We start from the raw sequence: 18,604 nt of genomic DNA, 5'->3' as shown, positions 1-18,604 counted from the left end.
GAGGGGAGAAGTTCATTGGTGATTGAGACCCAGAGCTGTCAACTTGCAGCCAGGTAAGAGAGGGCGTCCCCTCGTTGCTCGGCGGCACCTTTCATCCCCATGGCTCCCAAGGCTTTAGCAAAGAAGCCAGCCCTGCACAGGCTGTGAGGGTCCCCCCCGATGACACACTGCGACTACGCAGTGGCCACGAGTGTCGAGGACGCAGCAATGCGTGAGGCAGGAGGTGATTGTCGCAGCCCAGGAAAGGTGGAGGAAGAATGTAAAGAGACAGAATGTAGCTCTCAGAGGGAATACCTCATTTAGCAAGGCCTGAGGTTAACACCATTACTCCTGTGAAAAACTCCAGGATGTCTTCAGTGGGCAGCGGTACCCCCAGACAGCGATGCCTCAAACAGCACATGCTCTCCACGGAGGGGAACGAGCCACGTGCTGCTAACCACCAACACGCCACGTGTGGCAGTGAGCTGGTGCTCCTGGGAGGGACCCTGCTACAATCACTAGGGAAGTTGATGCGATGGCACTACAGACTGGCGAAGCTTCTCCACTTTTAGGAAGAGGAAGCCCACGCCAATGCATGGCTCTGGCACAGGAGCTTCCAGGCAGGGTGGGAGTGACAGCGTTGGGCTACACGATGTGTTTGCGCATTCTCTAGTGGGAGGCGGTTCAGATCAGGCTCTCTAATGTACCCTTCAGGGAGCCGGGGGGGCGGTGCCATTCCTCTCTTGGCTACGAAGGATTTCCACAGCGCCTCTCTAGTGGAACACCTGCAAGTCAAGGGTGTAAAACAAAATCGCATTCCACCTGGGAAGAAAAAGTGACCTCCCTGTAGAGAGAAGGCAGTCTTGTCAGCCTGCGGCAGCTCCCACTAACCCACTCTGTCTTGGGGAAGTACATGGAGCCATGGCCAACCAGTCCCACTCGCCCTAAAAATTTGCATTTAAAACTCATTTCCTTCCCTTGGCTGGCGCAATGCAAGCAGCTGCAGGTGCTCCAGTGCCCAGCTGGACTAGGGCCAGTCCTGGATATCAGTCATTCAGATAGATCACCTTTGGAAGCCAAACCCTTGGAAATACCTGCATTCCAAGCCAATGACACACATCCCATTTTCATCTGTTTCACTAGTCACTTTCAGCCAGACTCAGCAAGTGATGTGAGCATTTCAGTCAGCCAGGAAATGCTCACTGAAACAAATCTTCGGCTCAGTTTTTCATTACTACATTATGTCAGTTTAATAGCAACATATTCACTGTGTGAGTTCAACACTGCGACACAGCTGTCTCCAGCACCTCTCTGGACACCACTATTTAGCAACTGGGCTAGGAAAGGGACACAGGAATTCCCATAGCAGATCAGATGTGGTCCATCCAGCCTGGTATCCTTTTTCCAACAGTGACCAGTACTTGATTCTTCAGAGTAAGGTGCAAGAAAACCAGACTGGACAACTGCAGAATAATCTGCTTACAGGGGAAGCTTTTTCCTAAATTATATCAGTTAGTTGGACATCTTATTGCCTAAAGAATGAGGTTTATAGTCCTTAGTTTTGGTCCTGTTTAACATTAACAATGTGGGGTGTTCTCTTTAGCCACACAAAAATCTAACCCCTTTTAAAAACCTGCTGAGCTCTTGGCCTTAGTGATATCTTGTGGCAGCAAGTTCCACAGGTTAATGATGCAAACCCACCCTGGAAGGCCAGCTGTTTGCAGTTGCTGCATTCCCTGTTTGTTGCTCCTCTTCACTTCCCAGTGACCAGCTGCAGTGAGCCAATGGGGAATTACATTCTGTATAGCAAGTCCTACAGGAACAGTCCTCTATCAGGATGCTTTAGAGACATTAATGGAGCCTCAGATCTGCCGGACAGTGCATGCCCTGCAGGCAAGATATGCAGCGTGTAGGATGGAGCTGGGGAAGCCTGGACAGGTGGCTACCTGACCTGCCTCTCTACTGCAGCTTTCAAAGGAAGGGGCTGTCCTGCTGCTTTCTGCCCAGGGACATGCTGAAACGAAGGCAGTTTAGCATCCCGTGACTGCTGTTGCTGTGAACTGCCCTCCCGAGCGAGGCTGTGGAACGAACCCCCAGAAGAAAATGCGTCATATCAGCAAATGGGCGTCACTATCAAATTCCCCCCAGCTCCGCCCGTTATTACCTGACAGCTCTGTCCGGATTTCAGGATGCCCAGCTCCCCCATGGGGGAGGGCAGCTCTTCAGCGCCCCTCTCAGACAGACCGATGCCAGCGGAGTCCACGTCAGCCTCATCGACATCCACGATCTTGGCTCCCCCCTGCTGGTGAACTTCAAGGGTGAGAGTAAAACAAATGAAGGAACCAAAATGCGAGCAGATCAGATCAAGGAGACTGAGTGGCAGGGCCGGGCTGGCAGGAGAAGGGAGAGCAGCTAAAGACTAGTTTGGCTTTCGTTAGCCATCTCCACGTGTTGGAGCAAAGTTAACGGACAGGAAAAGTGCCTTGGAGGGTCAGTGCAGCACTGGGCTGGGCCAAGTCCTCAGCCCCTCAGGGCTGCGTCCCCATGGGGGATACTTCCCTCCTCTGCATGTTTTTAAGGCACTCTGCTGTCGTTGCACTGAAGGGGCGGGAGCAGCAGAGTCTGTAAAACGCATGTTCTCTGGGCCGTGAGCCCAGCTGCGGACATAACCCACGGCCAGGGTTAGCACCAAGACAGCGATGCATCACCAGAGACTGTCCCCCACCCGAGAGCACCCAGTGCGCCAGCTGCCTCAGGAGGGGGCTCTGCAGGTGTCCCCGGGGAGCTGTTACCTTCTAGAGGCTGCTCTTCCACAGACTTGTCACTGGCCCCGTCCGCCTGTCCGTCCGCGTTCTGCAGTGCGTGCTGCAGGCTCAGCTTGTGACACACCTCGAAGGCCTGGCCCACTGTCCGCACCACCCGCATGGCCTGGCTCTGGGGAGCAGACGGTTAGAGCCCTTTGGAGCAGGAGCTTTGCCACAGGTTATGTCACGGAGCAGAAACCAGCCGTTCCCAGGAGACTCCTGCTATTCCCTGCTTCCCACCACGGCTCTGCTGATGGGGAGCCATCCCTCCACATCCCAAAACAGAGCCTGGGCCCGCCTGGAGAGCCAAACTCCCCCCTGCCCAAAAGGGAGCCTTCTGGGCACACTTAGCAGCATGCAGGTCCCAGGAACCTCCATAAGGCGCTCTGGGGCAGCGGTATTTAGGAGGCATCAGATAATGGGGACTACAGCAGCACTAATCACTTCCTGTTTTGAAATGCAGCTGCCTCTGACTGGAGCTCCCAATTCTCTGCACAGATAATTCTACATCCCTTTGTACCATTGTCTCCCCAGACAATGGAGTTTTACTCCTGGCTCCCTGACAGACTTTATTCCTTGGTTTGCTAGGTCTGGAGCGTCCTCTGGGCAGTTATCTGTGTGAAGGGACTGGGGCAGTGTCCTTCCTAGAACTGCACTGTACGATTGTCTGCTAGAGAGAGTTTGGGGGAGTGCAGGCAAGCCTGAGTTGGATAAACTTTAACTTCTGCAGCCACTGCATTGGGAAGCATTAGGCGGGATGGAGATATGTTTAAGCCAAAGTTAATGAGTCTACTGATGTCGTTCAGCGTCCCTAGTAGTCTGCCATAAATGGGATAATTAACCCTACAATATGTCCTTAGTTCTCCGGGTAAAATCCAGGATGAATTCTCAGCAAGACTCACTTGCCCCTTCGCTCTGCCAAGTACCCATCAGGGATTGGGGCGGGGGTTTCCTCCCGGGATAACCCAGACCGTTACAAAGGATACACGCCTCTGAAAAGCTAGTCACTGCAAATGACCCACCGCACCTTCTTTTTGGATTTGAAAACGTTGCATCTGAAGGAGTTGTTGGCGCCATCTCTTGCAATGTAACTGAAAATCTTTAGGTCCTGCGAGTCGTGCGACACGTAGAAGATTCTAGTTAGAAAAGACACAGAGTGAATCAGAGACACTAAGCATGGCAAAAATCTAGATTCCAGTATAGCAAACGGGACACGGGAATCAAACCATCCAAAGTCAGGGTCAGGCACAGAGCGGCTAGTCAAAAGGATCCCGGGGCAAAGGAAAAATAAGAACAGCCACACGGGTCTGGAAGAGCGATTCCTCTTTCCTTCCACAATTAGCAAGGCCAGCGAGCAGCTAGTAAGATGGCACTTTGCATGTCTGAGAGAAATCACCTGTTTCTAAAGCAGGTACAAACTCTAAAAAACTACAGCATTAGAGACGAAGCATCTCCCTAGCTCCTGACAGTGAATCTAGTCTCTGGCTGCCGCACCGGGTGTTCTAACATCTAAAGTCACATTGTGCCTAGCACTCAGTCAGCCCAGTGACATCTGGGCTAAGAAGTTACAGGGGGTGTTTCGGGCCCTTCCTGTCACATCAAAGGGAACAGGAGCAGTCTGCATTTTGCTCTGCTATGGCAGCAGAAATAGCCCTTCCTCTTCTAACCTTCAGCCATTAGCCTCCACGTGTTCACCTCTTCTGCCTCAGCCCTCGTCAACTGAGTGAGCTCTGCCACGCAGCGGACAAGGAACCAGCGCCCTTTCAACCGGAGAGCAAAGATCCAGGCTAGCCAGTGTCAAGAACGACCACAGATGACCACCTGCCTGGCGGGGGCAGTTTCAGGGCAGAGGTTCCTAAGTCCAGGAACCCACCGCAGTTTGGGAAACACACTCTGCAACGAGCCACGTCAAAAGCCATAACTAGTTTGTCCTAGCTTACAAGGCAGAAAGTGGTAGCATAGGCCCATTATCATTAATGACAGGCAGATGGTACAATACAAAAGCCAGCTTCCTTCTGATGCTTCTGCAAAGGATGCTGAATTCACTCTCCACCCCATTCCCAGCTCAAGGGATTTTCAGTCCCCCTTTACCTCCCCTACCCCTGTTAGCCCTGGCTCCTTCCCTTCCTCCACCTGACAAAATCCATTTCCACAGACCACGTTACAGTTTTTTCCACTCAAATTTTTGTCCATTTTATTCCCCACAGTTATTTCATTGGGTAAAAATGCACTGAGTAATTTCAGCTGTGAATGAGGAGGAAATGAGGGAGACGGGCGCATGTTTCTCCTTCCCCCTCCAGTTCTCTGTCTTTTTGAATTCTGCCTTGAATCCGCAATCAGGACAATTATCAAGAACATGGACCTGGCCCTGTAATAAGCAAGTTGTCTTCTTTGAAGATTATTTTAGTAACAATCAAGCTCCTTTCTAGAGAGTCTACTGAAATTACCCTCTCCCTTTGGCACACAGACCCGTCTCCTTTAAGAATGCCAGAAGGGAGAGGGACAAGAATAAGACAAATATCAATGGTGCCTCTTGGAAACTCTTCCCCACCACTCCCTGGATGTAAAATGTAGGTATCTGAGCTCCTAGTGCTGTGGGCTTTGCTCTAACGATGCAATTACTGGCTTAACAGATTTAACAGCCTGGACCAATTTAGGGCCTTTAGAAAGTTAGTTTTATAGATTACCTAGCATCATTATGGCTGCCGGGGAGGAAGGAATTCCAGGAAGGAATTCCATATGTCCTAAGGCAGCCAGAATCGAGAGACAGCTCACACACCAGAATTCAGAGATGTTCACTATCAAGTCTAGTCTGCCCGCCTGACATATGGCCGGGGTGGGGATGGCAAGTGATTGGTTTTAGTCCTTTCAAGAGATTAACCTGAGATTCAGTTACCAGTGTCAGAGGCAATCAAAGGACACCCACTTTCCCCGTGTGTTCCAATCCTCTGTCGTTGAATGGCTGCCCAGGTGTTGTATTGTATTGTAGCTCTGCCTGGGGATTGAGAACTGGACCACGTTTGGCTCCTGGGGAAGAAATGCTGCTCTCGTGCCAAGCACAATGGCCCACATCTCTATGACAATTTCCACTGTATGCCCGCCAGGCAGTGAATGTGTACAGCACCTGCGGGCTCTCCCTGAGCCTGATGACAAGCTGTGGATTCACCCGTCATCTCTTCTTGTCCCATTGTACAGAAAGGGTCTGCTCTTAGCTGGGGGGTTCATCCCACCCAGCATTAACTCTTTATCCTCTGGGATGGAAACCCTCCAGCAGGGGCTCCGCTTGTTCAGCCCCAGTACAAGTGTTAACCCCTCAGAGCCAGGCGCAGCCTAGGCTGCGGTCACAAAGAACTAATGGACAAAGGGGCTGCTCCAGTCCCCTGGTCTCTCCCTTCAGTCTTCCCTGCCTCTTGCTGACGCATCCATAGCCGAAAGGCAGCCCGCACCCACACACCCGTTCTCCATAGACCAAAGAATCCCACTGGCTTTAAAACCATGTGACTGTATCTGGCCGGGGTCATATGCCCAGACCAGACAGACGATTGTGGTGCAGTGGTTAGAACAGCCACCTAGCAGACAGGAGCGCTGGTTTCTAATCCCAGCTCTGCTGCTGACTTGATGTGGGGGGAGGGGTAAATCACTGAAGTCCCTGCCCTCCATCTGTAAAGCGTGGAGAACACCTGCCTCCTGCGGGAGCTTTCTGCCTGCAAACGCTTGGAGATCTTGGGACAGACTGTAGGGAAGGGCACGGTTATTGTACCAGCCTTCGTATGGGTCAGTTTCCTCACCCTATCCTGTCCATGCTAGACAGGACGATTAACAAAGGCTGTCTTTGGGAGCACACGGCAGAGAGCACCAAGGCTAGGTTAGAAGAGGAAACGGGGTGGATTTTTCCTTAATTCAGTCTGCATCACAACTAACTGTTCTTAGCACTAAGAACAATGGTTTTCAGTCACCCTCCTCTTCTAACACAAATAACACGTATCTATTTTAAACTAACATTTTCCTAAAGGGCGGAGGAATTCTCCAAAAACATAGGGAATCAGAATTCCTTTCTTAAGTAATGTAGCCACCTCGTTAATTTAACACAGGCCTTTGGGAAGCACAACTGCGGCTAGGCAATAATTTGGCACATAGGAGCCATGCTAGATGCATCCTATTACATTTGATTGGTTGCCTCTAAAGCTAGCTGGCGCAATCCTCCGCAGCCTACCTGTAGACAGGATCGTGCATCACTAACATCTTACTCTCGTCCCAAGTCCATTCTTTTCTCTGTAAGCAGGGAAGAGAAAAAAGGAATAATACACACCTTAGGAGCTGAAGCCACACTGCTCTGCCTGATGAACTGTTTGTAATGCAAACCCAAGGAGAACAGTGAGTTTTACCTCAACCAGAATCTAGGCCAGGATTTGAATATTTTAGTGACAGTCATTTGGCTGAAGAAAAGCTGGTGGCTCAGATGTAAGTGCACACTTCGGACCATTTAGCCCTCCCGCAGGCTTGAAAAATGGTCGTGAGCTAGAATTCGGTTATCACACAGACAGAGGAAGGGCAGGTTTGGCACTGGACTGACTAGGATTTAGGAGATTTGGGTGCAATTCCCAGCTCTACCTCAAAGTTCATGTGTGATCATGGGCAAATCATTTCATCTCGATTCCTCAGTTCCCCATCTATGAAATGGGGATAATGGTAATTCCTGCCCTACCAGCGTGTGGAGGATTAGCTCATTAAGGTATTAATGTCTGCGAGGTGCTTAGTGGAGCTGGTCAAAAACCCGCTAATTATTTTTTATGGGAAATTTTGTTTAAATAATTTTTGTTGAAACTTCCTTTGAGAATTGTTTGTTTTGGTAAAAGAAAAAAACAAAACAAAACACACACCCCTCTCCACCACCCAACAGTTTCAACTGTAAAAACCATTTTTCAGTCAATTGTTTTTGATGGAAAATTTAGAAAACGGGTTTTTTTTGGTGAAAATTCTTTCAAGAAAGGTCATTTTTCATCAAAATTCTGCTCCCTCAGAACCATTGTGAGCAGCTCTAGCACTTGGACACAGCCCTGGCCTCACAGAAAAGCCTGTTTGCAAAATTAATCTGGTTTGGCCTCACAGAATCCTTCACTCTTGTCAGAATTTCCCACTAAGCAGCTAAAGTGCCGACTCCAGGCAGCGCAAACCCCTCCCTCCGCCCCCCCACTCACTTCCCCGACTATCTTCACACCACATACAAAAAGCTCCTTTGTAGGAAACAAACACATGGATGGCAGCCAAATGAGGCCACAGCTTCACAAGAGTCAAAGAGGGACTGGACATTTATATGGACAGCAGAGCACCCTCAGTTTCCATAATTGCACAAATTTTGGCAGGGATATTAAATCTTGTGCTTCGGCATTTAAACCGATCTCTAACGACTAGAGATTAGGATGAGACCTAATGTGGGAGATGGATTATCCCACATCTGGCGACTGTGAGGTTCTTACAGCTTTCTCTGAAGCAGCTGATCCTGGCCACTGGCTGACAGGACACTGGGCTTGCTGGACTTTGGGTTCTGATCCAGCCATGGCTAATCCCTTAGACACATTCGGTGTGAAATCTCACCTTCTGCTTCTTGCGCAGAATCACCTTCACTCCGTCCACAGAAACGATGATGCTCACTTTCTTCTTCTTGATGTTCTTTGCTTTGAATTCATACTAAGGGAAAAGAAACCCAAGTTAGAAGAGATTTCAGGTCAATAGTTAACACCTGGGATGGACTTAGACAAAACAGGCAATTTTAGCCTAAATTTTATTTAAAAAAAATCTAGTTCTAGCTGAAGGAGGAGCCATTTTGTGCCGCTGAGGGAAGCGTGTTCAAAAGGCACACTGGCAAAGGCTTCTTTGTGTGTGTGTGTGTGTGTGTTTTTAATTAAAAATGACCCTTGTAGAGGAGAAAAACTGACCTTGACTTTGGTGGGCTATTTTCAAAGCCCAAAGTTTCCTCAGCTCTTAATGGGACCTGAGCACTGAAAATCTGGCCACGAATGCCATGTTCTTGAGGCCTGTGGCTGGAACATGAATGTTGGCATCTACCTGAGCCGACTCTGGAACTGACTGGTAGACTCTCACTTGCGTGTGATTGCCAAGCCCGGGAGAGGGTACCAGTGGAGTGTGGGGGAGGGAAGCGCTTGGTGGATGGGTTTTGCTGGTGCTAATGACTAGTTAAGTGGCAAGTGACATAAATGGGCTTTCAATGCAGGGAGAAGACACAGCACACATAGTCGGGATAAAGTCGGGGGAGGCACTGTCGTCAGAGAAGGGGGCAGCAGCCAGAACCTGCTGGCATATGGAAATTCCATTGGTAGCAGTTAAAGTGCTGGCAAATCCAGCCTCTGTATCAAAGGGTTAACTCAGAGGGATTTGCCTGCAGGAAAAGCTAGGAACTGATGACTCCTGGCAGGTCCATTGTCCTTGGGTTTGGGCACTGCAGTGCACAGCGCAGGACCATTCGGAGGGAGGACCATAGGGGCAGCAAAAATGCAGTCATCTTGGCTATTAACATAATCGTATCCACTTCGATGGGCTCAGTATCCCTGAAACACTTCAGGCTCTTATCTGCAGGCTCCTGCTGAATGCCACTTATTTTAAAAATTACGAGGTTTGTTTTTTAAATATTGCCCTTGACAAAAGCTAAGGAGCAAGCCAAGAGACAGCTAGACCGAACATCCACGAGTGTTGTGTGCAGACACTTACATCACGGACCCAGTCCTTACGCCCCCATTCTGGGCTTGGTTCTGAGCTGCTAAATATTTTTACACAGGATTTAGCTGGCCCCGTATGAACAATGGACTCCATGCATGGGCCAGACCCTCAACTGCTGTAAACCAACACAGCTCCATTGAAATCAGTGTAGCTTCAGTGATTTAAGCCGGCTGACAATCTGGCCACATGCATCTATTTAAAAAAATACTCTGGATTAACTTGGTGTAAGAATTGCTGTTGGTTGACAACAGTGAGAATAAATCCTTGTTTTAATAGTCTAATAACATAAACTCAGCTGTAACTGAGCTGGTGAAATCAGCAAGGGAGCCATTGCAAGGATTGCCTGACAGCCATAGCCATGTAAACAGCAGCAGTGAGGCTGTGAACATTAATGTTACATACACTTCAAAATTGCGCAAGATCCTGCAAGAGTCACGGAGGCCCCAATGCAGGCGCATCCGTCTTGATTCTGGGTAGTATCCAGATGCTGGCAATGCATTCAAAGGCAGCTCTGCTACCCCCACGGGCTCTCCCGTCTCCAAAGGGGATGTCCCTCCCCTCCTTACAGATCCTACTCCATTTTCATTTTAAAAGGGGAGAGATTTTAAACTGTTGGTTTTTTTTTTTTAAAAGGCAAAGGACTCATGCCTCGTTGCTGCTAATTTGCAACTCAAAATAGCAAGAGACACGACCCAGGCCTGAGGGCTAGGATTTGTTTTTTCCCTGCATGGGGTACGGTGAGATTGCCGCAGTGGGTCAGTCTGGACATTGTTGTTTCTGAAATTGCAAGATCAGGGTTGGGTTGTTTCTCATTTTTCTTAAAATTCAGACGAGGGTGAGCCCAGAAGGGCCTTTGTGGCAGTGCAGGTAGAACCAGGCCGTGGGCGGGGACACATCATGGTCACCTCCTGGGCCAGCCTGCTACCCCAAGCACCTGGCTGGGCAGAAGTAGCTTCTGCAGTTGGGAGGGGGCAGTCCTTGCATACCCAATCAGTTGCTTGCATACCCAGTGGAGAGGGGGCGGAGGGCTCAGGTGGTTCTGGGCACTCTGGGGCACCACATGTTGCTTGGACTCAGCCCCAGTGCGGAGAGTGGTGGAGCCCCTTCCCACAGCCAGAACTAACTGTGAACAGACTCCCAGAGGGATTCTGCAGCGTCTTTCATGGAATTCTAAAATAACAGGCACTGGTTCCTCCCATTACTTTGGTAGAAGGATTCCTGGGCTGCCATTCCAGGTCCTCATCATTTCCTGGTCCAGAGGGTCAGTTTTGAACACACGTATTCTAGGCACAAAGAGACTGCCATACTGCAGGGGCCAAGCCCAGACACAGTAGGCAGCCCTGGGATAACCTGCCCCCAGAGAATGTTACCTCCTAACTGTGGGTCTGGGTCTCACTATGATCTACAACAGTGCTTCTCAACCAGGGGTACGTGTACCCTGGGGGTACGCAGAGATCTTCCAGGAGGTACATCAACTCATCTAGAGATTTGCCTAGTTTTATAACAGGCTACATAAAAAGCACTAGTGAAGACAAGACAAGCTAAAATTTCATACAATGACTTGTTTATACCGCTCTATACACTGAAATGTAAGTACAATATTTAAATTCCAATAGATCTATTCCATAATTACATGGTAAAAATGAGAAAGTCGGCAGTTTGTCAGTAACAGTGTGCTATGACACTTTTGTATTTGTATGTCTGGCTGTGTAAGCAAGTTGTTTTTATGAGAGGTGTAACTTTGGGTACGTGAGACAAATCAGACCCCTGAAAGGGGGACAGTCATCTGGAAAGGCTGAGAGCCACTGATCTACAAGAGCAGACAGAGTGGAGAAGCCAGGCAGTTCCCTTACTGAGGTGCCATGAGTGGTGAGAGAACCCCTGGTGAAAACCACATTTTCAGTGCTGGAACCTCCCGAAACGGAGCCACACCTGCCCAGGCAAGGCCCACGAGAAGCCTATGTCTCACGGCAGGAGGGTGCAGTGGTTAGAGCAATAGCTAGGAATGGGGATACCCAGGTTCAATGGCCTGCTCTGCCACAGATCCCCTCTATCACGCTGAGGCTGTCACTTGCCAGGCGAAGTCCCTTAACAAGTGTGAGGTGCTCAGATGGGGCCAGCTAAACACCCTCACTGGAGTGTGGACACCTTGCATCGACACGTGCATGTGGTACCTAGGTTCATATATTGCTCAGAGCAGTGAGGTCTGTGAGCACCTACTGCAGAAAAGGAGCCTCCGAAACCCATTACACGCCACATCAGGCTCACAGCCAGAAACATTAGGTGGCCTTCCTGTCTATCAGGCTTCTGCTGCTGCTGCTCATAAAATTCCAGCACTTCACACTGTTTATGGCGGGCAAGCCCTGGATAAGATGTACCCTTTTGATCTCTCCATGCATTATTACTCTGAGACAAGCTGTTTAAAAATCTAGCTGCAGCGCGGTAGCATGCGAAGCAGGAGCTAAAGTACAAGACGGGCGTTTGTGTTTAAATGGAGGTCTGAACGTTAATGGTCGCAGAGGTGAGGGACGAAAGCCCTGGCGTGAGTCGTAATTCTGGCAGAAAGTGCAAACTCCTTCCACAGTCACTCAGTCGCTCTCTGCACGGCCAGCTAGTGCAACCCTCCTCCCCCTCCTGCAACTCAAGCCTGACCCGCAGCTCTACTCTGCTGGTCCAGCACTGGGCTGCCCCACACTGCTCTGCAATGCTGAGATCCTGTCCGCTGCTAAATGCCTGGCTCCATTTATTTTAGGAATATAGCTGCAAAGTAGGAAGGGAGGGAGGACAAGCCAATCATGAAGCAAACTGTTCAGACTTCACTCACCGGACCCGGATTTGGCTCTCTGGCTGTGGATCTACCATGTGTTGGCATGTGTGTTAGCTAGTACCGGTTTCCTCACACTGGCTGTGGCCATTCCTGTTCCCACCTGGCTACAGCCTGCCTGCTGGATCACCTCTAATGGGCTAGTGCACAATGTATCTCTCGCACAGGGGAGGCGACAGGTCTCCAGTGACAGGCAAGATGCAGCAGAGCAGGGAAGCAGCATTAGCCTGGCTTCGAAATAATTAAAACTCATTGGGCCTTGAAGTGCATCTCCAAGGAGTGAAATCCTTCAAAGCCCAAGAGGCATGAGGATGGCACTGCCATTTTGGGCCACTTCGCATTGAGAGTGAGCTATGCCAGCTGGGCAAGAGCGATCAGCACTGCAAAGGGCACGTCTAGGAGAGGTCATTACTATCCCATTAAAAAGCTGCACACCAACTCTTGTCAATGCTTCTCTTTCAATCTCTGAGCACAAGTGGCAGATGGGATCCAATTGCAGAGTCATTTATTCACTTCCTTTCTAGTAAGAATCAATGGGGTTATATTATAATTAAGCATTTATATTTTTTATCTGGAGGAAAAAGCAAATGCAAAAAAATCCCCAAGCTGGACTCAATCTAGTATGTTTTATAACCTAGCAAAGATGAAATGCTCGGTGTGTAAACGAACGGAGAAGAACGTAGATGGTTCATTGGCATTGGCTTCTAAGAAAGGGGTCAATGTTCCTTGCATTTTTTTTATTTTATTGAATCAATTTCTGTGTCCTCCCCTACCCCTCAAATTTGCCAGTGGTACCGAGGACCAAATTCTATTCAGCAACATGGGTTTTCTTTGCTGACTTCCAGGTTTCAATAGTTAGTCTTTTTGATGATCATGCAGGGTGGGGTAGAAATACCTTTGGATATTAATGATTCTGAAGATGCCCCTAGGTTTGGGAGATTCAAGGGGGAGACTGCACAGACAAGGGTCTGTCTGATCTAAAGAACCTACATATGATGTTTCAAAGAAGAGGCAATGCCGCTTTCTGGCCTGCTTTCTTGTCATTTAGCAGCTACATTTTATTCTATTTAGAGACAGTCAAACCTGCCTGACCTGGAATACACTCTGTAACTGCTTTAAATCCCTGTGTGCAACGCCTTGCTTTGCATAAGGACCTGCACACTCTTGGTGTGTAATATTAACTTATCAAGAGCTAAAAGCTGTATGAGTAAAAAATGTTAATGGAGCCGTGTAATGCATATTTCATCTGCTAATTCCACTCAAGTAGATATAAATTACATATGCAGATACTGGCTTCCATCTGCTGATGCAAGAGATGGGTTAATGCACATTTGAAATCACATGCAGTACCCAGGGCTAGGAATAACTTGCATGTATGGAGAATTATTCGAGAAAGCAATTCTTAAAGTGCCTTAATTACTCCAGGTATTGGGGCCTTTATTATGTAAATGAAAAACCATGATAAAATGGAAAGGTTTGTGGGTCTTTGGAATTGACTTGGTCTCTGCGAGATGTAGCCTCTCCGTTAGTAAAGAGCAGCCAGAAGAGACACTGACATAACACCTGAGGTTTTGTCATCCTCTCACAGCTGTCCCATTAAGAGAAAAATGTTTCTGAAGCAGAGATGCTTGGGCTCTTTGGAGCAGGAATACAAGAGAGCCTGCAAATGCCTTTCCACAGAGACCAGATCATAGCACTTGTTCTGAGCCAGAAACACTAGCATTTTCTGAACGATCGCTCAAAGGCACTGCAGTCATGAATGTCTGTCTGATTCGCTGTCAGTTACAAGGACGTCAGCTAGCTATTGGACTACAGTGGTGGTTCCTCTGCACCTCAATTTGAGAGAACTGCAGCTCCCCTGTCCGATCAATTTCATAGCAAAAAATCTAAACGTACAAACTCCATATTGTCATTTACAGTGTGGTACCCCAAAAGGCCCAATCAGGAATGCTGTGCTGGCCCCTGCACCAAAGGTCTGGCAAGGGCCTTCCCCCAAAGAGTTTACAATCTAATCTCATACAATCACTGCCACTGGGTTGTAGTATCCTTTGAAAGGAGCACAGAACACTTCAGGAAGGGAGTCTAGAAGAACCCTCTGTCCAGATAACACTACAGAGGAGTCTACGGAGGCAGGCTGCAATTACCCAAACGGGAATTCAGCCCGGACAGTGAATGGGGAAAAAAAATGCCACAGGATTTTTAATATGACCAGGACCTTCATTTTAGGTGTCAGGCGAAAGACAGTATTTCCAGCATCAGTGTCTCACTGATATTAAAGAAGGAAATGGTTTGGATATAGGATTACGCCTGAGCAAAGTCCCACCCCCACCTCCCACCCTGTTGAATAACCAGGATTTTCCTGTGGGATTTTCTATCCAAACAGTAGCAGGACTAATCTTATTTAGCTCCTAGAGATCCAGATCACAGCTGAGGCTGGTATAGCTGCAGATTTAGCTTTCAAAGAACCGGGGTACAGGGAGCTAGAATGTACATTTAAAGTTAATACTGTGGCGTGTGCCCACTATTTCTCAACCATAAATGGCTGTTTCTGGACCCTTATGTTCTAGAAAAATAAATAGCTCCACCTCCTTCCCCAAAACACACCTTACTAGAGACTGCAGGTGAAGTAACAGACCCAGGAAGTAGATGGAACTCTGACCAATTCTGCTTCACTGACAGAACGGCTAGTCACAGTATCCCACTTGCGTGGCTTGCGGGACATCTATTGCATCCTTCTGCTCCTAAACTGGATGCAGCAAGTAGCTTATCTATGCAACCTAATGAGGTACCTTTCCCTCCCACAGCAATTGCAGGCTGGAGCTTCTGAAGCTGGGAGAGTGTCTCTGTAAGCGTTAATAATGCAGGGAGAGTGAGTATTTTCAGTGTATGGAACATTACTTGTTTCAAACTAAATTTGCCTCCCTCACACATGGAGGCCATGTTCGCGCTCTCTGTGTTCATCTCAGTATTGCTATTAGAAGCGCAGACCCTTGAAACTGATGTGATTAGAAAATTAAACTCTACTTTTTTATTTTTAAATATCCCATGAGTTTCCCTCCCAGCATCTTAGCTAGCACAGACTTAGAGCATTACCAGCGCACCAGACCTGCCAAGGGGTGGCGGGGGAGAGAAGGGCTTTGGTTCTTCCCCCTTTCACAGCATTCGACTGTCCCAGCCCCGTGTATGGCGAGCAGTCAAACATTCGCAGGAAGTTGGCATGCTTGAATGTAGCTGAGCACAGTCTGGGCCTGTGCTCCCAGTAACTGGGCAACATGTAAACAATACCTATACAGATTGCCGCTGATTAGACTCTCCTACCTCCCGTCCAGTGGAAAAATGAGGATTTATGATCCTCGGAAACATAAAAGTGGCCACTGGAAAGCAGAAAACGAGCAGGGAATACACTGGACGAGGGGGATGTTGGCAAAATATCCTGAATACGCTTTTTTTCTAATTTACGTTTGCCCATTCTTCATTTGACTTATCCCAGAGCCTGGGGTTCATTCCCCACATAAAGCTCTCTGGCAGACCTACCCCTGCTCTGCCTGGATAACTGCCCCCTGGGGCTTACTGTCACAGTGCAGGGCTAGCTACACTCTGTCCCCGCGCACGCCTCTCGGAAGGCGCCAGCCGGGTGTCAGGCCTTGTGCCTTTACCACTCCCGGGGTGGAATTTCACAGTCCTCCCACTCTCACACTGGGCACCAGGCATCCACTCTGCTTACCCTGCAGGGCTGACTGGGTTCGGACACCTGGGGTTCTTCGTGTCAGTCATCTATGACTAATGACAAATACCATGATCAGACAGCCTTCTCAAACCAAAGGGTCCAACAGTCTACATGCATGCCTGTCTTCCCTGAAGGCCTACCATCCTGTGATGGCGATCTAATCAAGCCTAGCTTCCCCAGAGGACCCCAATGCGGTGCTGGATCTCAGTCTCATTTCCCATGAGTACTCAACCTCTCTTCAGAGGGACCCTATAAATCCTGCCACAGTTCCTTTGTTCTTCCATGTTCCAGGCCTTTTCCTGTCCTGGTCAGAACTAGTTCTGTAGGCTGGCTGGAGAGGAGGTAAAACCATGACAGCTAATAGTTCTGGCATTGTTCCTTAACAACTCCTTAGTGTTTGTTGAGGGGTGATTATCATGAGCCATTCTTTTCCTTCCTGCCTGTTTTCCCAGCCAGCCCTCTGTTGAGTTAACCCCATTTACCATAAACATCCCAATAAATAGACAACATACAGTATTAACAAATTATTACAGAGCACCTCCAAATCCATAGGCCCCATACGGGAAGAACAAACAGGAGCATCTTGCCCCCCTTAAGGAAGGTCTGTAATCCCTCAGCACTTCTTGCTAGTTCAATGGAAGCAGGCGGTCCTACAAACAGCCTTTTGCTCTGTGCAGTCGGCTCATGGAAATAAGTTGTGTGGGCAGACGAGCAGCAGGCAGGTGGGTTTCTGGGACAGGCGTGGGATCCCCATGTGCCATATCTTCATCCCCTTTGCCGGGGATTCCACTTCCAATCAAAATTCACAGCTAGGCTTGGACCCACTAAAAAGCCTCATGTTTATGCCCAGAACAAGTCCAGCGTGGGCGGAAGCTTCACCCGCCACAGCCCTGCTCTGCCGGGACTGCTTTGGGGCCTTGGCTTCTCCAGCTTTCCCGCTGCTGCTAGTATCAGGAGGGGCATTTCGACCTGTGTCACCTAGAGCTGGTCCGGAGCCAGAACCCTACCGATGCTAACACGAGGGGAGCGGCTGTGGCGGTAGAGTAATGGTGTGGGAGCCTGAGTGCAGACACTGTCTCAGGAGTGAGAGGGAATGTGGATTCCGAGCCCAGAAATTCTCTGGCCCATGTCACCCACGGGTCTCAGAGCTCTTTAAATAGGCGGCTGCACAATGCTTCTGTGAGGTAGGCAGCGGTTACCCCTTTGAAAGGTGAGGAAATAGAAGCATAGACAGATCCAGAGCTGGTAAGTGGAAGTAAAAACAAGACAGTCAAACAGCTGTGAAGGGAACCCAGGAAACCTGAGCTCCAGTCCCTTGCTTGAGCCAGCCGCCAACCCTCCATCCTTAGCCTCACTGCCAAGCCCGTCACCAAGGAGCCAAGCAGAGTCTCTGCAGATGTCCATCCACGAGGAACTGGACTGCCAGCACCAGCTCTTGTCACATGGGCTACGAACGGATACGCATGGGCATCTGAGCAGGTGAGAGAGAAACGAAAGCCTTTGCAGCCCATTCCCCACCTACAAGCCAGCCAGTCCTGCATAGCCTGTGATTATTATGGCCAAAGGGACATCCTATTGCATGGAAACTTGTGTGAGGAAGAGACTGGGCTGCAGCATGTACAATCACCTTGGAGCACTGGAGAGTCCAATTAATGATTACTGGACTGGAGTGTTTTGGTTCAAGCCAATACCCGCTGAACCCAAAGCTGCGAGTGGCTGCAGACTGGACTTGCCCAATTCACTCTGAGTGGCCCAGGGTTGCAAACTCCTGGGATTAAGGCGGTAGAACATTTTGCCTTTCCCAAAGCCTCCAGTTTGGCATTCCCAGCAACATTTTGTTTCTAATTGATCTGACCCTCAGGTTGTCTTGGCCCTGAGCCCAGTGACCCTTAAATGAGCAGGTCATTTTGGTCAGGCGGAGGCAGTTCATGTGCTCAGCTTGTAAATGCAGCTCTGAGACTTGCTTCTTGAAAGTTGCCTGTAAAAGGAAGCAACAGCTCAGTGCAGCTCCTCTTAATTCAGCCTTTTGCCATACTTCAGATCCTTGCCCAGTGCCAGGGATTTTCCATCTCCCTTAGGGGCATTGTGCAGGGGGCAGAAAAGCTTCTGCCAGCAGCTATAATAGGTACATTGGGCACATTCAGGGTGAAATCCACCCCGGCCACTTCCTGTTAATTCATATTTTGGCCTTAGAGACAAACCAGCCTCCTGATGGGGTGCGTGTGCAGGTGTGTGAAGCCAGAATACAGCTCCCAGAGTTTTGCAAAATTCTCCTACACAGCAGTACAGACCGACCCCCTCCCTCGCTATACAAGTCTGGAAGCCACAACCAACACAGTTCGTGGACAGCAGAAGGCCAAGTTGTGGATCAGGGCCTTCCAGAATACACACCCTCCTTTCACCAGCTTTGCTGCTGAAACTGCACTGAAGAAGGGCACTGCCAGCTGGTTTCAGCCCAAATATCTAAAGGAACCTCCAAAATCCATTCCAGAAAACATCAGCCCGTGTTACTGCCAAAGCCTTCCCTTAGCTAGT

The 18,604-nt window shown here is 49.1% G+C and overlaps 1 protein-coding gene across 2 annotated transcripts in view; it reads right to left on the bottom strand.

The window, feature by feature from the left end:
* Positions 1–18,604, bottom strand: part of LOC141999998 (carboxyl-terminal PDZ ligand of neuronal nitric oxide synthase protein-like) — a 61,312-nt gene that overhangs the window by 11,457 nt on the left and 31,251 nt on the right. For both annotated transcript variants that reach the window (XM_074973983.1, XM_074973982.1), the window contains 5 exons: positions 8,379–8,471; positions 6,997–7,055; positions 3,811–3,919; positions 2,772–2,913; positions 2,144–2,289 (listed from right to left, as the gene is read on the bottom strand). In XM_074973983.1, coding sequence (XP_074830084.1) covers positions 2,144–2,289; positions 2,772–2,913; positions 3,811–3,919; positions 6,997–7,055; positions 8,379–8,471 — 549 coding nt within the window. The remainder of the gene's footprint in view (positions 1–2,143; positions 2,290–2,771; positions 2,914–3,810; positions 3,920–6,996; positions 7,056–8,378; positions 8,472–18,604) is intronic.

The sequence above is a fragment of the Natator depressus genome, chromosome 16, assembly GCF_965152275.1.
Source record: "Natator depressus isolate rNatDep1 chromosome 16, rNatDep2.hap1, whole genome shotgun sequence".
NCBI classification, from domain to species: domain Eukaryota; kingdom Metazoa; phylum Chordata; order Testudines; family Cheloniidae; genus Natator; species Natator depressus.
This window is presented reverse-complemented; position numbering and strand designations above follow the sequence as displayed.